Source organism: Rhinolophus sinicus, chromosome 1 (genome assembly GCF_057876585.1).
Source record: "Rhinolophus sinicus isolate RSI-liver-muscle chromosome 1, RSI-T2T, whole genome shotgun sequence".
In the NCBI taxonomy this organism is placed as follows: Eukaryota; Metazoa; Chordata; class Mammalia; order Chiroptera; family Rhinolophidae; genus Rhinolophus; species Rhinolophus sinicus.
The window spans coordinates 185,757,047-185,779,767 of NC_142501.1; the positions used below are offsets into that span (position 1 = coordinate 185,757,047).

At 36.4% G+C, this 22,721-nt stretch overlaps 1 protein-coding gene across 1 annotated transcript in view; it reads right to left on the bottom strand.

Annotated features, from left to right (window-relative positions):
- The window catches only part of COL25A1 (collagen type XXV alpha 1 chain), a 437,107-nt gene that overhangs the window by 157,530 nt on the left and 256,856 nt on the right, over window positions 1–22,721 (bottom strand). Inside the window, exon 5 of the mRNA XM_088792400.1 lies at window positions 21,065–21,082. Within this exon, the coding sequence (XP_088648526.1) occupies window positions 21,065–21,082 (18 nt within the window). The remainder of the gene's footprint in view (window positions 1–21,064; window positions 21,083–22,721) is intronic.

Here is a 22,721-nt window from a genome sequence, read left to right on the forward strand (position 1 = left end):
GTTGGGCCAAGGGCAACCCAAAGAAAAGAATGAGAGTATACCTACCACCAAGTTTAAGAAATATAATGAAGATTTTAGTCTCGATTTAATTAGCATGTTTTTTTTAACTCCATTTTGATTTTCATGTACATTTGTTGAATGCTTGTAGAGAGTTTTACAATGATGTTCTAAGCACTGGTGGAGAATATGGCGGGAGAAGCTAATTAGCAAAGCAAAATAGTTTGTTCTAGAAAAGCCTGTGCTACAATCAAACACTTTCCATATACTAGCATTAAGGAAAATCACCTCTAGAAAATCCAGCTACTCTAAGGTCACTTACAGTTACTGGGGAGCTCTCCCCAGCTTTCACCCCTTCCTTCCCAAAAGCTGATCCTCTTTAAAGTTCTATTTGCTTTTGCTGGTGAGATTTCAGAGGCCACGCTTCTCATTGTACCAGTCCTCTAAAGTCACTTTGTCAGGTTATATGGCATATTTGAGGTCAAAGCTTTTCTGAAATAATTTTATACTGGAGAACAGAGATGACTGTTTCCCAAAGTCCCATTACTTATGCCAAAGCCACATGTGTCAACTAGAACTCTTTAGACAGCTTGCCATAAGCAAGGTTGCTTAATTCATGAACACAGGAAAATCTGCATTCACAACAGAGCAATAAATACCGCTGCTACAAAAGGGGCTGGTTCGAAGCAGACAGAATGGCGTCCTGGCACCTGCCAGCTCAAGACAGAACTGAAGCAGAGGTCAACCTCCATTCACAGCTGTGGTGGCTGCTTTGGACACTTCAGACCCACTTGTGCTCTTGGGATTAATGGCAGGTGTTTTTTTTCTGCTTGACAGAAATCCCACTCTTCTTTCTGAATTGGACCCTCTTCACTGCACATATGATTGACTTTGAAGAAATAAAAACATGGGCTACCTTAGTAAACACAGATAGTATTTCAAAATTTTAAAACCATGGTTCTTTTCTAAGTCAAAACATTACAAATAAAAGAATGGTTTCCTTGATTACTAACTTTTAAAATTACAGCCGGGTCATTATATAAGCTGTTTTGTTTGTCTTTAGAGTAAAAGAAAAACTCACTGATATTAACTAAATGACTGGCAGCAACACAAATTAATGAATTATTTGAATTAGACTATTTTTCAATTGCATTTTCTTGCTTCCAACTAAACCAATATATTTATTGTGCAAGTTTCAGTATCAGTGACTGGTTGGTAACTATTTGAAGATAAAACTTTGTCACTAAAACATGGTTAAGATCAATGGAAAGTAAATATGGTAAAATTAGTGGTCATAAATAAGTGAATAGTGAGTCACAGGTTTATATAAGAATTCTTTTGGAATTCCTGTTCTTCTCATCTGGTCTCATATGTTAGAGTCAGATCTTCTATAATGTCCACTTAGATAAATAAAAATATTTGAAATAATCTTTCTAATTAGTTTTATGTAACCAGCTCTATTTACATAAATTTTAAAGGTGCCACCAGAATTTTTATTATTAGTGCTTTTACTTAGTAGTTGGAACATTTCGCTTAGAGTGTTGTTAGAGTATTATTAATTTACTACCAACATATTTAAAATTTTCAGTGGCAAACTTCAAATTAGCTGCTATTCAAATGACTTTATGGTAACAATGTTTTTATTTGTACCAAGCCTTTAATGTGGGTCTTGGCTTATACCAATTTCAGTCTCCCAAAATCTGCTTCTATTCAAGTAACTAAGATTTTAGTTTATTTTCCATGTTCTGTTATCTATTTCAATTAAATGATAAAGCCAAACTAAAAGCACAGTGAATAAGAGGCACAACAAATGAGATTCAGGAAAAATTGGATTTCAATTTGCATAAAAGTAATTGAAAAACAGCTGAAAAAAATATAGGTGATATATTCATAGGGGCTGGATGTCCCGATAAAGACTTTTCATTCACTACAATTGTAAATTTTGCCTACTTTGAACTGGCAATGGTTGAAGAGGGAATGACTTTAAAAGATGGCAATCATGAAAATAAAATTAGATTCTGCTAGCAGTAGAAAAAAAATGGAAAAGGAGCAAACTCTGAAAATTCTTGGCAGCCAAAGACGTTGGAACAAGAATGGGGTTATGATTTCTATCCCAGAAAATTGTAGGCCATTTTTATTTTTGAAATATGACAAACCTTTTTCTGATTAATCTTTTTATTATTATAGAATTATGAGAACAAGCAAGTTTCATTTTCTAAGCATTTATGGCCAACTATTAGCCAGGCGACATGGTCCGAGTCTGGAGGAGGGACACGTAAATTTAATTATACAGTGGAATAAACACTGTGTTGTGGGAGTCCAGAGAGGAAAGAAGCTAGGCAAGCTGGAGTGAAAAAGATGACATTGGAACTGGCTCTTGGAAGTTGGCCAGAGATAAGGGGTACTGGGCAGGGGTGAAGCAGATTGGGCAGCAGGGAAGAACATAAATCAGTGTGAGGACCTCGTGCTATCAGAGAAAGATGAGGAGTTCAACTGGTAAGAACACAGTGGTGTGGGAGTGGAGATGGGGAATAGTAGGAAAGAGAGATCTGGGAAGGCTGGCTAACAAAACCCAGGTCCCTAAGCTAGATTCTGTCATCAGTTTAACAAGAGAGCAGCAAGATCAAGTGTGATGGGTGGAACTCTCAGAGCATGGAATGTTATTCTTCTTAGGAAGCTGTTACCTTGGTCCAGAAGAGAGATTGGTAAAGATCTGAATTAACATCATGACAATGGGAAACTAGGGAAGATTCTAGATTCAGAAGACATGTCTGAGTGAGAACCGACAAGATCTGTTAACTGATTGGACATGCGGGCCATGAACAGATCATCAACATAGTTTAAGAAGTCCCATTCATTTGAAATCTCACAAATTAGTGCATTTGCATAAAAGTGTGTTGCCCTAAGCTGGTTCAACCCTATTAAACACAGCAGCTCCAGAGCCAAGTGAACCATACAGAGTTTTAAATCTGGTTTCAGGGGTGTATTTCAAATCCAGCTTTGGCTGACCCAATCAGAAATCACTGAGAGAGAGAGAATCCTCCATCGTCACTGTTGGGTAAAAGGAGCACAGACAATACATGATGGCCGCCCTGTGGTGCTACCAGGCAGAGGCCATCCTTTTTCTGTGTTAACTTAGGAATAAAGTGCACCTTTATGATATTTCCCTTCCTCCACTGTTTAGACTGCAAACTGAACATGGGCTGACTGTATTTCAAAAGCCACAATTTCCCTAGTCTTTTAAGGACACAGAAGACAGAGTTTGCTGCACTGCCCATTCTGTAGGCGCACAGGACACTCTCAGTGGTCACCCTGCGTTGGATGTGTGTGTGCTCAGGCGCTCCCGCAGACGTGACTTTATCAATGTACAGTCTCCCAGGGAGGAGGGACACAGGGGATGGCCAGTCTTCCCTGGTTTAAGTAGGATAGGAGCCTCAGTTCTACTGATGGTAAGACCTCTGCCTGTTCTCTGACTGCGTCATTAGCTTGTGCCATTATGCCAATGAGGTAGATACTCGTAAGCCATACATTCATGAAGAAATAGAACTTGGCACCATGATATCTGAAACTGCAGGTATCTGAAACTGCAGAAAATCATATTGCAAATAGTATTAACAATGGAAAAATCGACCGTTTGCTTCAAAAATAAGGGCCCTACCTATTTGCATGTGGATAAATCTTCCTTACGTCTGAATAAAGTGTTTTATGCAGTTAGCACAGGTTCACCTCTAACTAAAATGTGAACATGTGTTCTTCCAAGTACATTCCTCAACCTTGAATTCATAGGTGAATAGTTTTCTGGATTACTAGCATAATATATTTTTTAGGGACATTTCCTTCTCAAATCACTATTTGTTTGTTTGTTTTATAGACTTCCAGGTTGGCAAATAACTTCAGCTAGTAACTTGCAAATTTTAAACTTTTTATGGAAAACCTGATGTGAAAATGTAGAAGTTCCTCTATATTAAGTATAGATCAATGTGTCTCTCTGTGTGTCTTGTACATAATTTCTGTTTAAGTACCTCAGAAAAAAGGAAAACATAAAAAGTAAAAGTATAATTTGGGGAGATTTTAAAATAAAGTATATATAAAATAAAGTATCTTGGTGTTAAGAGCTCAAGTTTCGGAGTCAAACAGATGATGACCTATGTGATCTTTGGCAGGTTAATTAACCTCTGTGAGCCTCAGTTTCTACGTCTATAAAATGGGGAAAACAATGCTTACTGTTTGACTAAAATGAAACTGTCTGTCAAGCAATTTGTAGAATGCCTGATTTACCAATGAAAGTGATTATTAAGTACACACTCGATATATTTAATATGTTAATCATGGCAAACAAAATAAAATTTCTTTTCCATATAGTTGACCTGAATGTGAAGAAAGTACACATACTGATTTCCTAAAGTCAAAAGTCAATGTGGTGAGAAATGTGTTAGGTGGATGGTGAAAACATTGGGAGAATATGCAGGTTTAATATAGTATACCTCCATGTTCAGGAACTATTACCAAACAAAACAAAGCAAAACAAAAATACTTCATTGTAGTTTTCACCACATTACTTTAATGACCAAACCAGCTTAAACTTCAGGCCTTAGAACCACCTAGTCACTCCTAGCATATAGTAGGTGCTCAATCAATTCTTGTTTAATTGAAACACCAGAAAGAAAAGAATGCAATAAAACTGTGTTCAAAGCAGCAACACATAAAGAATTATACAAGAACCAGATTCAGTGTTGCTGCAGAAGAACCGTGTTTATTAAAGTGTCAAACTCCGTTAAGTCAGGGAAGGGAATTACAGCTATAAACGGATTTATAGCTTCAGACTTCACACCTTTCATTTTGCATTGATGATTAAAAGAGACCAAGCAGAAAAGGAGTACGTATAAACAGAAATTTAAAATACCAAAATCAGCCCCACTGCTTGCAAAACTAATTTTTACATCTATTATTTTCTGGGCATTTTCTGTAGTGAGATCGTAACTGTAAGTTCTTTTGTGGTGTCATTGTGAGTCCTGAACAAGGGACTATACGTGCCCACGATCAGTCCTAAATCACAAGCAGCTGCCATAAGGAAACAATTAATGGGGTCTAGCACTAAAAGAAAATTTAGAAAAACCAAACATTAAAAAAGGACTCTCAAAAGTAAGACTGATATAGCTCAATGGAGTTAAGGGCTTATAAAACAGCAGGAATCAGGGAAGCTCACTCTGGCTTTCTTTTCTAACACAATACAAATTAAATACAGCCAAATTACCGCTCCTGCCAATCAAAACCAAGGGGGCCCTCCTTCCCTGCGTCATTCCTTGCCTCTAAATGTTTTAAGGGATTGCTCAAACTTTTTTGTTTAACTTTGCATTTTTAACTTATTTTTAAGAGGTCAAATAAAATGAACTCCATGGTGAAAGACTTGGAATCCTAAACATTCCTTTTGTGGAAAGAAAGTATCAACTTGCTCTCCAAATGTCCACAGTAGCCCTGTGATTTTACAGCTAATCGTGTAAACTATCCTACAATACTCTCAGTGTCCTCAGTATAATTCAAATATATTCAGAGGTACATGCATCTTTAAACCTTGGGTTTAATTTATAATTGCCTATTTCAGCATGTTTCCCAAATACTGTCCCCGCATCATTTTGCCCAAGCTACTTAAAAAAACCTGGTTTGAAGGTCACTTCAAGTCTTTGCTTCATTTGTAGTTTCTTATAGAATGATATTGGTTTTGTGAAAGGCAACTGAGCACAACACAGAGGCGAGGGTAGGCTGTCCATTTGAGTCTAAGAAGATATGCAGAGGAATGAAAAAACAACAACAACTGTCAGATGAGGCTAGGAGAGCCTGAATCCAGGGTTTGTCTATGATTCTCAAGCTTCCAGTGTAAATTAGAAGCCCAATCTCCCTCATTTTCAGCTGATGACTAAAAAGATTAAAAGCTTTTAATGTAAGCTTCTGCAATTACCGTGCTCTCAGGTTCCAAATTTTTCTGTATCTTCATGCTCTTCTTTCTATAGGGTGAAGATCATATTGTACCTGTCTCCTCCCCAGCCTTGCCCTGCTCTTTATGTGACTTTCACTTCTCTCTTCCACCATCACGGCTCCTTCGGATTCTTCCCCTTGGTCTCCACACATGTTCATTCATCCTCTCCCAAAGTCAGGAGAAAGAAACACTGCCTTCGCCTTCTATTCCTTCATTGTAAAGTCCTACCTTATTCTTACTATTTCTACCAAACTTCCCTAAATAATAGATTGGTCATGGAAAGAATGGAAATTGGACTTAAGGAAAGAGAGGAGGTGGCAGTATAGACGTCATATTTTTACAGTCTGGTTTTGGGAAAGATAAGGTAACAAGAGCTGAAATACACACGGGTCTTGGGGCATTTCTTTCCCTTAGGAAGAAGAAACCTAAGCTATGGGAAAGGAGACTGCTGAGCTTGTCCTCAGGGCATGGAAAGGAGTTACCCTGGGCTAAACTAAAACTAAATAAGCGGGAGCTTTGGGGAGGAAGGGTTGATAAATTTCATAAATGTCAGGATTGCCCAAATTTGTGTCTAAACCTTTTGTCTTTTCACTTTACTCCCTTCATCAGCTATCAAATAAACCCTCAAGGCTTTAACTATTACCTGACTTATGTTCCAAATTCTTTTCCAGGCTGCAATCCTGCATTCCCAACTGCTCACCAGATGTCTAAGCTAAGATATGCCATCATCAGCTCAACTCAACATTCTCAAACCAAGCTTCTCAATTTCTGTTTCAAGCCAGTCCTGACTCCAGACTTCCCTATTTTTGTTAAACAGACCACTACTTCTCCATGCCTAAACACTCAGTGTTCTGTTCGATTGAGTAAATGGACTCTATTGCCAAGTCCTACAGATTTCATTCTCCACAAATTCCACTGAATCTATTTTCTCATATTTGTTGCTGGCACCCTTGTTTCTGGAAAACAGGACTAGTCTACAAGCCTCTCCTGGTCTTCCTTTAATCTACTCCATCCTACACACTTTTGTCAGATTATGCTTTCGAAAGCACATTTCTGAACATATTCCTTAGCTCAAAAAACATCAAGGGTACATTTGTAATCTGTAATGAAAAACTATTATAGGAAACAATCCTCCTTGGATGCAAAGGAGGTGACAGGTGTGGGGAATCCGGCCAATCCCACTTGACCTGCTGACCAACCAAACACTACATGTCTCTTGATATGGTGAACTAGGATACAACATACCTTTATACGAGAGCCTTCCTGAAAACTGAACCAGAGCCTAATCAAACCTCTAAACGGAACTCACAATTTATAAGAAATACTGAAGATAGGGGAATAAGCTGAATAGCACATGAGAAAGTCATTAGACCAGTTCAGAATGTGGGGCATTCTACATATAGGAAGAATGTCCTGGAAAAAATTGACATCATGAAAAAAAAAAAAAAAGAGAGAAGAAAGACAACTGTAGAGTGAAAGAGATTAAAGAATTATAGAAATTAAATGCCAAGTGTGAGTTTCGGGTCTTGATTCACATGAACCATCTGTAAAGAGACATTTTTGAGATAATTAGGGAAATTTGAATATGATTGGGTATGATGATATTGAGGAATTATTGCTCATTTTATTAGGGTTGATAATAAAATAATGGTTATGTTTTAGCAAGGCCCTGTCAGTTACAGATTCCTAAATCAGTACTTGCTAATGCAATGACATGACATCTAGGTTTCCCTTTTAAGCACATCATCAAAAAACAGAACAGATGAAGGAAAGGGATGCATAAAACAAGATTAGCCAATGATAATTCTTGAAGCTGGGTGATGGGTGTAGCACAATTTATGACAGTATTTTCTCTTCCTCTTCAGAATGTTCGAAAATTTCCAAAAGAAGTAGTTATATAATTTAAGATTTTATCTTAGATGACCCTTCAGATTCCTACCAAATAAAATGTTAACTTCTGCCTATGTCCAAAGTCCTCTAACTCTGCTCCTAACATTCCTTTTCTGCTGGATGCCCCTTCCATCCCTGCCATAAGGACCTTCTCCTCCAGTCTGTGTTGAATACCAGCTATTCTCAGAATGCCCCTCATCGTATCACTCTCTGTATCTTTGTTTATCTCATTCTTTCTGCTGAATAAACATCAACACTTATCATTCTACTTGGAATAATTACAGCCCTCCTTCCTTGAAACGTGTTATCTGGAAATCTGAGCAATGAAGTGCCTTGGGGGAAAAAATAAACAGCAGAAATTTGAGTTTCTGAAAGAAATGTTAGTCCTTGCAGCAAAAGTCCCCTCTTCACCTCTTCTACAATCTCACTATCATTATAGCCAGTCATTGATGGCTCATCTCATTGACCTCTCTTCCCTGACTTTACCTGACCCACTTTTGGAAATGTTCTTTCCCTATGTTTGAACTCCTAAAGCACTTGTGACTCATTTATAAAACGTAGCTCACCCTGCAGGGTATAACATTTATGCTTCCACTCTAAACTATCAGAGCCCTTACGCACAGAAAGAAGGTATATGGGGAAATGTAACAAACATGACTCTGGAAGCTTTGATATGTACCACCACATGACCTGGGCATATCACTCAACCTCTCTGAGCCTTGGTATTCACATCTACTGTAAGACGGAACAAATAATCAGCACCTCATACGGAAGCTGTAGGAAGTCATTAAAAGAACATATGGTCTTCCACAAATATTACTTCCCTTCTCCTTTTCTCTTTCTAATTCAAACGTCTAGCCTTGTACCTTGTACACGATAAGTATCTAATAAATACATTAGCAGACTTTCTGCAACAGAGGTCTTCAACAAGACATCAGGGCAAAAATTAGTGTTCCCTGAAGAGACTGTTGACAATCAGGAAATCACAGGTGTTTGTATTATGTCCACTCTGCTTCCAATTAATGCTTATGAGGATATATTTGATTTCAGCTAGAAACTGTGCCTTTCGGGTGACTACAGTTTCTCATTTGTTGACTCATGAATCCATATCACAAAAGTTAAGACTAACAGCAAAACGAATAAAACAACTTTACGCAGTTCTTGAGGATGAAATGAGCTCTATCCAATGAAAGATTTTCTTCCTCACATCCCAAACACAGACAGGTATTTTTGACTCCTGTCTCCTTCCTGTGACTTCAAGCTTTTAGAAAGATTATTTGATTTCACTCTCAGCACATTTTCAATACAGAGTCACTCCTAAAACCATGGTGACACTGCCTTGAAAATCAGCAGGTTACTAAAGTTACTAAATGACTCCTAATTGCAAGCCCATTGACAATACTTCACGTGGCTGGTCACTCCTCTTTCAGCATCTCTGGCAGTTCCTTTTTCTGGGTCTTTTACTGTCTGATGGGCTTTTCCTCTTCTGTACTTCATAATAAACCCTTCCCCCACCATGACTTCTTCTCTTCCCCTCTACACACTCTATACACTCTCTGGGCACCTCACTCACTGCCACAGTTTCAGCTACTACTTAATTTACTCCATACCCAGCAGTGGCTTCCCTCTAGGGTGACAGCTACAGCCTACTCTACCTTTCTTCCTGGATCCATTGCACCTTAGATCCAATGCCCTCCACTAAGACTCTGGTTAGTGTTTTTTGTTTGTTTGTTTTGTTTTGATTTTGTAGTAGTAAATTTATGCACTTCCTTCTGTGTCCTCATGGCCCAAATTGAGACTTCGTATGATTTAGATAAGTAGTCTTTCCTCCAGACAGATGCAGCCCTATGCCAGGGCGCAGAGCTTGGTAAGTGAAGTACCGTGTTTCCCTGAATATAAGACCTAACCGGAAAATACGCCTTAGCATGATTTTTCAGGATGACATCCCCTGAACATAAGCCTTACCATGTCTTTTGGAGCAAAACTTAATAAGACCCGGTCTTATTTTCGGGGAAACATGGTAGGAGCTGGATTTCAGACCTGCTCTTTGCCTGAGCAGCCTTGTGCAGTGCACAACTTGCACAAATGTAAATGGTGACCCTGAGTTTATTGCAAGGAGCAAAATTTCTTACAGAAACTCAAAATCCCACTATGTTTATTGTTGTCCAAATAACTCCATAGTTCTGGTTCTCAAGAAGGTTCAAGGAAGGTGTGCCAGAACTATTCAAAGCAAAATAATAATGATATTTATTCAACTATGTCAACTGAGGATGCAACACCTTTGATTGATCTTCAACTCCATACTTTTCTTAAAGAACAGACAGATATTTTATTTATTTTTCTACCCATCCCCCACACCCCTCCCCTTTGGCAGCCATCAGCTTGCTATGGGTCTGTTTCTGTTTTGTTTTGTTTGTTCATTTGTTTTGCTTTTCAGATTCCACATATAAGTGAAATCATATGGTATTTGTCTTTCTTTGACTGACTTATTTCACTTAGCATAATACCCTCTAGGTCCATCCATGTTGTCACAAATGGCAAGATTTCATTCTTTTTTATTGCTCCATCATGTGTGTGTGTGTGTATATATATATATAATGTATATGTGTGTATATGTGTATATATATGTATATATGTGTATATATATGTGTGTGTGTGTATAATATATACATATGCAGAGGGTGCCAAAAAAAGGCATATGAATTTTAAGAAGGGAAAAAACTGTATTAAAATTGTAATACTCAATACATACCAATAACAAAAGATGAATACAAGTCATGTGTATACATATTTTTGGCACCCCCGATATGTGTGTGTGTGTGTGTGTGTGTGTGTGTGTGCCAATAAAATGTACACAGGTGGACACTTTGGTCAACATTACTCAAATAGTAGTTCACCATAATCAGAAGTGTCTGGACGCTGATGGTAACCACTTTGAGCATCTCTTGTAATTGCAGAAGTCAAACATGACTTGTATTCATCTGTTTTTATCACTATATATTGAGTGTTACAATTTTAATACAGATTTTTCCTTTCTTAAATTGTGTATACATTTTTTGGAGATATATATATGTGTGTGTGTGTCTATATGTATTTATATATACATATATATGTGTGTATATATATGTGTGTGTATATATATATATATATATATATATATATATATATATATATATCTTCATTTATAGATGGACACCTAGGTTGCTTCCATATCTTGCCTATTATAAATAATGCTACAATGAATAGAGGGGGGTACATATCTTTTTGAATTCATGTTTTGAATTTTTTCAGATAAATACCCAGAAGTCGTATTGGTGAGTTTTATGGCAGCTCTATTTTTTGAAGAATTTCCATACTGTTTTCCACAGTAGCTGCACCCCTCTACAATCCCAAGAGTGTACAAGGGTACCTTTTTCTCCACATCATCACCAAAACATGTTAATTTGTTAATTTTTTTGATGATAGCCATTCTGACAAGTGTGAGGATATTCACAAATTATATATTTGATATGTGGTTAGTATCCAAAATACATAAGAAATTCATAGAACTTAACACCAAAAAAATAAACACTCCAATTAAAAAATGGGCAGAGGACCTGAGCAGACATTTCTCCAAAGAGGACATACAGATGGCTAACAGACGTATGAAAAGATGCTCAACATCACTAATCATCAGGGAAATACAAATCAATTCCATGTATTTTTTATTAAAAAAAACATATTTATGGAATGTGAATTACTATGATAGATTCTGCTGATCTAAGATCTTAAACAATTAACATTGAATATACTGACCATTTGAAAAAAAATAAATCTTAGGTGTAAAGAATCACTTCGGGTTTATTAGCTTAGGGAGACAGTAGAGTATCCTATAGTCATTATTTAAGGTAAGTTTTAATGTGGCCGATCAAAAGAGAGAAGACGGAGTAAAATGTTTCTGGAGCTATCATTTTACCTACTATCTTATAGCATTCCTCCATTTTAATCTTCACATGATCCAAGAAATATATTCTATATGAAAAATGTGCTATCAATTGAATATGACTGGAAATATTTAATAAGAAAATAAATTTAGTCTATTAAGAATTTTGGTTATGATATCAAAATTATCAAAGGAACCCATGAAAATATATATTGAAATTATATATATATGTAATATACTTGAGAACATTTATAAAAATTTAAAGTTTAAACATTTCAAGCTGAATTAATTTTCACTAAAGAACAATATTTCTAACTAAAACTTTTACTGTCTTTAGAAAGAATTAGACACACTGACAAATGAGCACATAAATGTTTGTTATACATAGAGTCCTATGTTATAACCATATCTAACAGTGATAATCACTTTTCATGAATTTTTTAATTTTAAGATTGAATTACCTATCGTAAACCTCTATATGCTCTGAGGCCATCATTTCATTGGGCATTTATCCATCAGCTGAAGTACCACTGTAAGGGTAACATGCCTTTATGTATCTATCTCTGTGTGAGCGCTTATGTGAGAAGGTTTGTGCATAAATAGGCCTCAAATAATAACACATGTGTGTCATAAACTGTTCTAAGAGCTTCATTAAGTCATGTATTAACTCAAACCAACCACCCTTATTTTACATTGAAAAACTGAATGAAAAGATAACTTGCCTGAAGTTATACAGTTCATAAGTGGGAGACCAAGATTTAAACCCAAGTCTGCCCATGAAGCCACCCCTGAACCTTAGTCAATGCATTCCATGTACTGCTTTGAAAATAGACTGCTAAAAGCTGATATTTTCAGTCGTTTCAGTCATTTCATCATCAAATGATTATTATCTTTAAATTTGAATTGTTAAATGCATATATTTATTTAACAGAAATTTATTGTGCCTTCTATACTATATATCAACACTGTATAAAGAAATTGAGATACAAAAATGAGTCAGAAGTTCATGGAATAATAAAAGCTTCCACATATGCAAATCAACATTGGATTAACTTAATCATTCATGAAAAGCTACGTGTTATTCACCTTTATTCAGACAGAATTAAAAGGAATATGATTTGATAGAAAACAAAGCATAAAGTTGGCAATAAAAGTTCTTTAATTAATTTCAGTGGCAAAAAATTCTAAGCTAAAATTAAACTTCGAGAATGATGTTATACCATTTCAATACACAAATGACCATGTAAAAATAAAATATATGGGTTCTAATACAATAAATAAGCTGTTATGCTATGTGTATTCTTAAAGATATAAGCTATTTGGAGTACAATGGAGTCCTTTATATCATATTAACTATTTATTTAATAAAATACCCCCCAAATTTAAAATGTTAAGATAATTCTCTTTATCATCTAAACACTACCTAAACTATAGATAATGGGAAATGATAATAATTAGCAAATCTAGCATGATTGATGTAGTTTAATAAACAGTTCTATTATGTAGTGAGCAAAATAAAAACTTTCTACACACACACACACACACACACACACACACACACACACACACGCATATGCTTTCTAAATTGCTTGGAGAATGTAGCTGTCGTTCCCTTGCCCCCAAGTCAGACTATATGGATCGGAAAAAGGTTGGACTGGAACACAAACATAAAACATGGGAATTGCTAAAGTGTTAGGTTAGAAGGATCTTAGTATATAATTAAAAACATATGAATAGAAAGTTAAATACTGCCCCAAAATAACAGAAATAATTCCTTACAAGGCACATATAGCTTGATTTTTATAAATTTTAGTAAAATGTGAAATGGCAATGACAATGCCAGAACAACAACAAAAAAAAGCAAAAAGGGTTTTGGGGGGGAAAAGGTAAAGTGACATCTTCCACTTTTTTTCAAATGCATCTAAAAGAAATACAAATGGAAGCCACACGCCTCCATGTGCAGTTGCCTGATGGTATTTGCTTGTGGTTTTCTCTTACATTTTTTTCTCACTGAGTAATACAGAATTACAACATGCACGCAGCTTTGGTACTCCAAATTCCTGAGGGAATTATATCTCCTTTATGTTCACGTGCAACACCAACGGTGAGTTATTTTGTGCAAAATAAATGTCCTGGGTATGGAAGGGGTATCTTTCACTTAACACAATGCTTCCACTCTTTCATTATCCTCTATTGAATATACTGATGGAGTAATTTGGGGTGGAAAAGAAGGCCAACGTATCTTTCTAAAGTATATGAGATGGAATTCTGAGAAGGTTTTTTTAAAAAAAACTGGTTTCTACAATTTGTTTTAAATTATTTGCTCGTGGGATAATATTATTGTTTAAGCAAGGTGGCATTACACACAACTACCATGAACTACTTTCTATTATTGTCTTGATTATTAAAAATCAAAGTCAAGCCTTGAATCCTACACATAAAATGTTACAAAATAAATAATACATCATTAGTATGGCCCTGGGTTAATTTTATCTGTTTATTTTCACCAAAAATTAAATATAATTATAAATAAACTATGCAAGGTAAGGAAACAAAGGCATCCAAACTCTCCAAACCACATGAAAGTGAAATACTAAAATTGATTAAGTTCAATAAAATGTCAGAGCTTAGAAACCTTAGAGACCTGTTTTAAATGGCATTATTGATGACACCTGGTATTTGAGTGGCACATTTAGAATTATGAGAAGCTGAGCGTTTTCTCTCTTCTTCAGCTTCCATTTCCTTAAGCTCTTGTATATACCACTCAAAACTCACTAACATTTGTTGAACTATTATGTACAAGGATCTACGTTAAGTGTTGTAGAGGATACTAAAGATAACAGAAAACAAAGATTCCACTCTTAAAGATCATAAAAGTTAGTGATAAAGGGAGAAAAGATGTTTATAAATAACTATAATACAGTAGGCAGAGGAAAAGGGAAGGAGGGAATTATTATTTACTGAGTGCATGCTATGTATTAGGTACCAAGTTAGAAGTTATACATATAGTACTTTAATCTCCACACCATCTATTGAGATAAAACATTATTATCTCTGCTTTACAGGGAGGAAAATGAGACTCAGAGTAATTGAGTAAGTTGCCCAAGATCACAAAGCTTGTTAGTGGAAGAGCTAGGATTTCAATTATGATCTGTCTGCCTTTGCTATCTATGCCCTTCTATTTTAAGTTTAAAGTAATATAAAAAGCTGTACAGATAAAATGCTGTAGGAATTCAGCAAAAGGGAGAAATTACATTCAGCTAAGGAAGAAAAAAGACATCTTGATGGAAGAGCTGGCATGTAAGGATGAAAGGTGATCATATTTGGATGTGTGGAAACTGAGAGCATCTAGGGGCTGGGAAGAAAGCAGTTCTGGAGAAAAGACTATTCGAAGAAAAGACAAATGAAGAAAAAGAGATTTGAAGGGGAAAAAAAGCAAGTGGTTTGATTTGGTTTGAAAGAAGCAGTGTCCAGAAAGGGCATTAATGAAAAATTAGCAGGCGATTGGGTCCAGAAAAACAGGCCAAATCAAAGGATTTGAACCTCAGGCAAGGAGCTACATTGTTTTCCACTCTAAATGGTAATCACATTGAGACTCAAAGCTTTGGGGTCAGAAGAATGACATAATCAGAACCATGACAGAAAACCTTTATCTGGTAGACACATATAGGATGACATTGTTTGATGCTTTACTCAATCCCCACACTTGATGTCTTCACCATAGAGATAGGAAAAAGCTAAATGCTTTCTTTCCTGAGTCTCTTCGCTTGTAGCAACGACTGGGCAGAAAAGCACGTCTTCACAGTGTGCAGAACGGCAACGGGGAAGTCAGGGTGAAAAGAAAAAAAAAGAAATGTAAAATCCTGTCAGGTGGGCAGTGAGCTAGAGGGATTTAATTGTTCTGGCAGCCATTAGCAAGGTCACACGGAGCATGAGAACCATGACTCTAAGACCTGGGAGTAGAGGGGAAAGGAAAAGGAAGGCCTGGGAGGAAGAGAGTAATGTAGACAGGGAATGCAGGAGTGGGGAGTCAGGAAAGGACTCAGTTACGAGAATAACAGTGCCTGGATCTAGGCAGTAACCCAATTGTCAGAACTAAGGCAGGGCACCAGGACCACACTTAGAGCAAAAGCATTGATCACCTGCATATTGGCAAAAGTCCTCCTTAAATGCCTCATGTGGAAGGTCCCCACTGAACCCGGGGATGTCCCAGCTGTGCAGCTCTAGGGCAGGACTAGCAGGGCCAGCGTCATTCTCCCACAGTGGGTCTGCAAGAATTGACAGGACTTCCACACTCTATTTGACTATTAATACTCAAAGAACGATCAAAGGAACAGAAGTTGACTCTGTCTTGTTCACCACAATTTCACAGCCTCATCATTGTACCTTGTGTGTAGCAGGGGCTAAATAAATACTTGAGTAATTAAATGCATTATGTTAATATGAATTAATGAACAAATATCAGGGTGAATTTTATTTCAATAGATTATTTTTGCCCCACCCCCAAAAGATTCTTATTACCTCTAGTTTGAAATACAAATGCTCATCTGTGTTTTTTTTCTAATTTTCTTTCCTTCTTTCCTCCCTTAGTTACTCTCTGCTATCACTTGCTATTATTTTTTCTTTTTATCCAACAACTTTTTCAAGTCTCCATGACCTTATTTACTCTATCCTATCCCTTTTCCTCTCTAAGAATTTGATCTCCTTTGTTTCAGTGGATTCACAGCAACATCCTCTCCATTCGTTTTCCTGCCTCTTTCCCCATCTTAACCACAGCTGCTGCAATTGCCTTTTCTCTTTCTAATACCCTTTCACCATCTCATTTCCCTTGTCAAGACCCATTTTCTCACCCATTTAAGTAAATGCAAAGACTCACCTCTCTTCCCCGAGGCCTATTTTCGTATTCAATTTCACATGATCATTGCAACTGGGTTCACTGTCATTTAGCTTTCCAGTCTTCCCCATGGTGTAAAAATCTAAGCTAAACCCATCTAAGTGGCTGCAACTTTAGGAAGATGATCAGAAGAACTCCTTGAATAATACACATTTTCCCTTTTTGTCACTGATCTGCAAAATAAAACCTTATTATTCTGGAAGCCCTTACTAAAGAAGTGTGATAGCAAAGAAGCAAAATTGAGATTTTCCCTCTCTGAGAAGAGTTTTGTGCTGTATAGTAAATAATACTGTGAATGAGACGATGTGGGGATGTTCACCCTACGCAAGAAAACTCGCGCTGACATAAACATGTGCACGTGAAAAACAAGTTGCCAATTATAATTCTGTCCAAATCTTTTAATAAACGTGAAAGGATGTAGAGCTTCCCAACTCAAGCATTTGCAATTCTTTTTTTTTTTTTGGAATTTAGTTGTTTGGAAATCTGATCGCAAGTTCCCACAGAAATCATAATATAAATACAGTTTATGTTTCCAGCCCAATCCACAAAAGCCTATTCCTAATGTATTAAAAAAAAATTCTTATTGTACAATAGAAACAGTATTGATAATACTTTTTCAATGGGGAATCCATTGAAAGTTGGCATTTGGAATTTTAGAAATGTATCTCTCACAATGGTACCCAGTCACAGGAAGTGTGAATTTTCAACAGTTAGTCTAGCTAAGGGTCATCACTGGGTGACATGGTTATGGCTGGGGGGGGGGGGGGGGGCGGCGGGGGGCGGAACCTGGGTTTGAGAATTAGTTAAGGAATCTTGTTTAGAGAAAGCTTGTTTAGTTGGAAAACTGACTACTTCCTTTTCTTCCCTTAACTAATTGCAAAAGGAGATGGGGTGAGAAGGTAAAGAGAAAGTTTTGCAGTTTCTGTGCCTTACGCTTTCCCCACAATTAACTATATATGCTAAGAAGACAGATACAAGAATGAGGGAGGAGCAGGATCAGGAGGGAAGGAATGTAGATAAATTCATTATGTTGAATCATATATATATATAACAAAAAATAAGTTATGAAGAGTTTTAGCCCTGAAATCCTATAAAGCCAGGGAAACTGAAAAAGTTGACATTTTAAGAAAAAAAGTAGATATTGTTTTAAGTCACCAAAAGGATAAAGAAAAAAAAATGAATGCATACCTCAAATTATGTAAGTTATTATATACACTATATGTGAATAAAATCCATTTTAGTGACCCAAATAAATTATGGGCATTTTAAGAGAAATTTGATCAAATAAAAGAAACCTTACAACCATTTAAGAAGCTATTATAATTTCCTAATTTAGCTTTTAAATGTACATTGCTTGCTTTTTCTCTGTATGTACCTTATGAGTCTCTATTAAACAGGTTTAATATATAGTTTATGTAAATTTACTCAAGGACAAAGTGGATTCACGGTAAGGTGTTAATGTGAGATATAATTGTATAAAATACTATAACTGCTGCACCTATTGAATTACACCTACTACACAGTTCATTTCTAAGTGTTCATATTTTTAGACAGATAAAATCTGTTCTTAGAGTTAAAAGCCTATTTAAAGTCCACTTTTTATTTTAAAAAAATTCCAAGAGTAGATTAAGGGCTGGGAAAGTAATGCATTACAATAGGTAACAAAGACAATTAAAATTATAGATGAAAAGGAGCCTATATATAAAAATTCATGTGTAATTTATAAAAATCTCAGAGCAAAGTTAATAATCAAGTACTAAATGAAGAACATTAAGAATCATTTCATTTAAAATCTAAAAATGGAAGCTTCTTCTGAAAAACATTATAATGATGCAGACATAAGAGGTAAGGCAGACTTATCCTGGGTGACATAGCAACAAAACTGCCTATTTTTCATGCCTTAGAAAGATAATGTGAGGGTATTCCTTGGCTCTGCATTTCCCCTCATCCCTTTCCTTCCTGAATTCATAGCTTTTCTTTGGCTGTGTCATGAGGAAGGCATTTTGAATGAAACGATCATGTGATTTGAGTGTCCATCAAAGACAAACCGGTAGCCAGAATGAAGGAAAAACAAAGTAGGTCACCATTTGAAAATGCCAGTCCTATCCTCCTTGAAAGTTTCCAAAATTTTCAAGTATAGGCAGTTAGATAGATTTTATTTTTCTGAAGAGCTATAGTAAATATAAGACCTGATGTGAAGGTATCCTGAAGTGCCATGATATACTTTCAAATCTTAGCTAGAGTGATCCAGAATGTTTCAGGTTCTGTCCATTCTTGGCTGCCTGTGCTTGTTTATCAGCTTTCTTCTACTCATTGATTGTGGCCGTACACTCAAGATTTATTATGACCATGTTCTTCTTTTTACAGTTATTCTTTTTAACATCTCATTAACTAACATGCTTTTAAAGCTGTCTTTTTGTCCAATTTCCAAATCTTAATTTCTACTCTTTGTTTTGTCTGTAGGACAGTGGCTTTTGATGTTTTAGTAGACGTAGGTGTCAACACACACCACTGCCTTCTTCGAAGACGGTGTTAGAATACAGGTCCCATATGTCCCTATGGCTCCCTGCATTCCTCTAGCAGCTGGAGCGGGCTAGCCCTTCTGGGTGCAGGTCGGAAGTGCCAGCGAGTTAACAGCCAGGCACGACTCGCAACAATGAAGAGTGAGAAATTAGTAGATTAATACATCAATTTCCCTACCCCACAGTGGGACGATTCTGAGGCAAGCTCTACACAGTCTTTTATAGATTATCAGCAGGATGGATCCCCAGTTATCCACAACAGTACCCTGTTCATTAATGCATCCATTTTCTGGTTTCCTTGCCCTCCCTGTGTGATTTTCCCATCCCCTCGCAATGCTTCCTGGGATCATCTCCCAAATGAACTACTTATGCCCAAATCCTTATCTGAAGAACCGCTTTGGGATAGGGGCGGTGATGCAGGCTAAGACAGTGGTCCTATGAAAACTTAAAATAGGTTGAAGATTATCATCTTCTCTCAAACCCAACACTCGAACTGCTTTTATCATCTGTTATCTCACCTCTTCTCTTCTCTTGAGAGCTACAGGGGGTATGAAGGTTTTAGAGACAAACTTGACTTCTGCTCCCAGTTTTATGGTGTCACCCCAGGTGAGTCATTTATCTGTTCTGATTATATATATACTTTGCAGGGCTATTGTAAGCATAAAATAAGATAAAGCACGCAAAGCACCTCTTACTTTGTCTTCATCCCATTATAATGTGGCAGTTTTAAATTTAGAGAATAAGCTACAACTTTCTTTTATGGATATTTTCTTTCCAATAATCACCTTGAGCCAAGAATATAAGAATGAAAATCACAAATAACAAGAGTATTCTCTGACAGGAATATAAATTAATTACACATCAACATTTTTCTCATGAGTGTAATATGAAAAAGACTCCTCTACTGAAGCACGCGGAGTTTTTTGTTTGTTTTGTTAGACATTCTTAATACACAGAGCTCATAAAAACTATACATAACATTCTCATGATCTAGTATGAGAATTAACACAATACACAATTTATGATACTAACAAAAATATCATGAAAATCCTTTATTTATCAAACAATCTAGGACAGAAGTAGTGTTCAGCATATCAAGGGGAAAGAGACATGAGGTGAACTCAAGAAATAATTATGTTATTTACAGGTATTGTGTTAAAGGTAAAGCAATAATGGCATTTCCTTCTCTATAGCTTCCTATGGAATGCAATAAGTGTTAATATTTAATTTGTTGGGTTTTACTCACTCTTCATGTCTGACAACTCCCTTTGCTTTTACTTTCATCTTTATATACATTCCTCCCCTTCCTAAAATTTCCTTTTTTTCTTTAATATGATTTAGGGCTCACAAGATTTTCTGTTGACTGCATTCACATTTAATTATAAATCATGTCTTCAGCAGTTGGTTTATATTAAAAATGGAGAATGAATTCAATATCTATCTATCATGAATCAAAAGTAGCTGGTAGGATCACAGTCCACATAATCAGAGTCTGTGTGGATTTACAGTGACATTATTAGTACATGATTAATCAGTACCTAATGTGAACCAGTTTAGACCCGACGTCTACTAAGTCATTTTGTCTTGCATTAAAGTCCCATGGCTCTGTTTCATATCAGTTAAGAGTTTTGCTTTATATGATAGTACATTGTTAAACTTGCCATCTGGTCCAACAGCTGACGTGGCTCATACAACCCTGAAGAGGCCCCAAAGCTTTACTCCTGGGAAATATTTGGTCTACTGTGCGGTGTCATTATTACTGGCTCATAGCTTTTAAAAATATCATTTGGAAAGAGTTACAGTGAAACCTGCACTCTGGAAAAATCCTGAATTGGAATTCATTTGCTAGAAAAGAGGTCACTTACCTGAGGACCAGCCTGACCCTGAAATTGAAAAAAAAAGAAAAAAGGGAAATAGTTACAAAATTGTTTTCTTAAGGAAATATTTCACCACTAAAACTTAAACTAGTTCTGAAAATCCTTTCAAAGTATTTTCGAAGACAATACCTAACTACTGACAAACTTCACTTTGTGGTTTTAAAAAAATCGTATTACACCTTAGCTAGCACCATAATATTTTTACTCTATGGTATTTATGTAAAATCTTAATGTTATGGTCTGTTATATTAACTCCCAAATGACTCAAGGATTTTAGTATGCTCTAGAATTAAACTGGAGAAAGAGAAGGCAAAAGGTGAAGTATACCTCACATGATCATAATGAAAGGGTCAGTTAAAGGGAGCGTCTGCTAGCACAGACTATTTCTATGAGCTACATCTTCAAAGATGGCACAGAGTTAAGAAAAAAAGAGGCAGATATTTTAGTTCTAGAACTCACTAAGTCTTTATATTTCTCATTGTTGCAATAATACTTTAAGTTAATCTTTTTAAATAAACATCTCTCTCTCACTCTACATAATCTAAGCAGAGGGCATTTTAAAAGGATATGAGAGGTCTTTGGCTCAATTAACGTGCGTCATAACTCTTCATACTGTCAATATATTACGTAACCTCCTGCCAATCTAATTCATTTTGAATGTCACTTTCTTGTTACTTAAACTGGTAAAAATTTCAAAGTAGCATAATTTGTAAATGCTTCTCAGTAAGAGAAAATCACCTGTGAATAAAAGTATTGATTACCTATCACCTTAAAATCTCCAGCTGAGTTTTGTGTAAGATGAAATGAAAGAAAAAGTTCATACTGAGTTAGGGAAATCTTTAAAAACAAATTAATAATGCACAATCTCATTGCATCCTCTGTACGCCAAAGGTGTTATACAGGAAAGCATGGAGCTAACACAACTCCCAGAGAGGCTCTCTCTCTTTTAGCCCCTCTCCAAGCTTGGAATTTCTTTAGGTACTTGTTCTCTAACTGGGGATGGAACAGATGATTTGCAAAATCTTTGTTTGAAATGTGGTTGGCCAGATTTTATATAATTAAACCAAGCTGCTGTGGAGGTTGCTCACTCCACTCCTGTTCTCTTTAGTACTGGGGAGAGAGAAAGAGAATAACATTAATTCCTTACCGAGTACCAGGCACTTTGAGATATGTTATTCCATGTATTACTTCTAAATGCCCTGCATTTTATAAATGAGGAAACGGAGGTTCACAGAAAGAAGCTAAAAATCACACAGTCTATCGGCGGAAAAGCCAGAATTCAAACCCCAATCTGATCCCGAAATTCATGCATTTTCCATCAGGTCATTCTGCCTTTCTCTCTGGAAGTTTAAACTCACAGCTGTGTTTAGACTTGCTCAGATCAACAGTGACACCAGAGCACTCTTCAAGTGAGTGGATGCTCTAAACTTCCCCACCACTCCCCAGCTGGAACAGTGAAATCTCTGCTTCCAGATACAGACCTCGGACCAGCAAGCAACAGCCTGTCACCTGATACCGGTACAGAAACCAGGTCAGCAAAGTTCTTGAGGGCAACAGACAGCCCTAATAGGAGCTCGAAACGTGGAGAACATACACGGGCAGGGCTCTCCACCTACATGAAAATATGGATCTTCCCAGATCCACG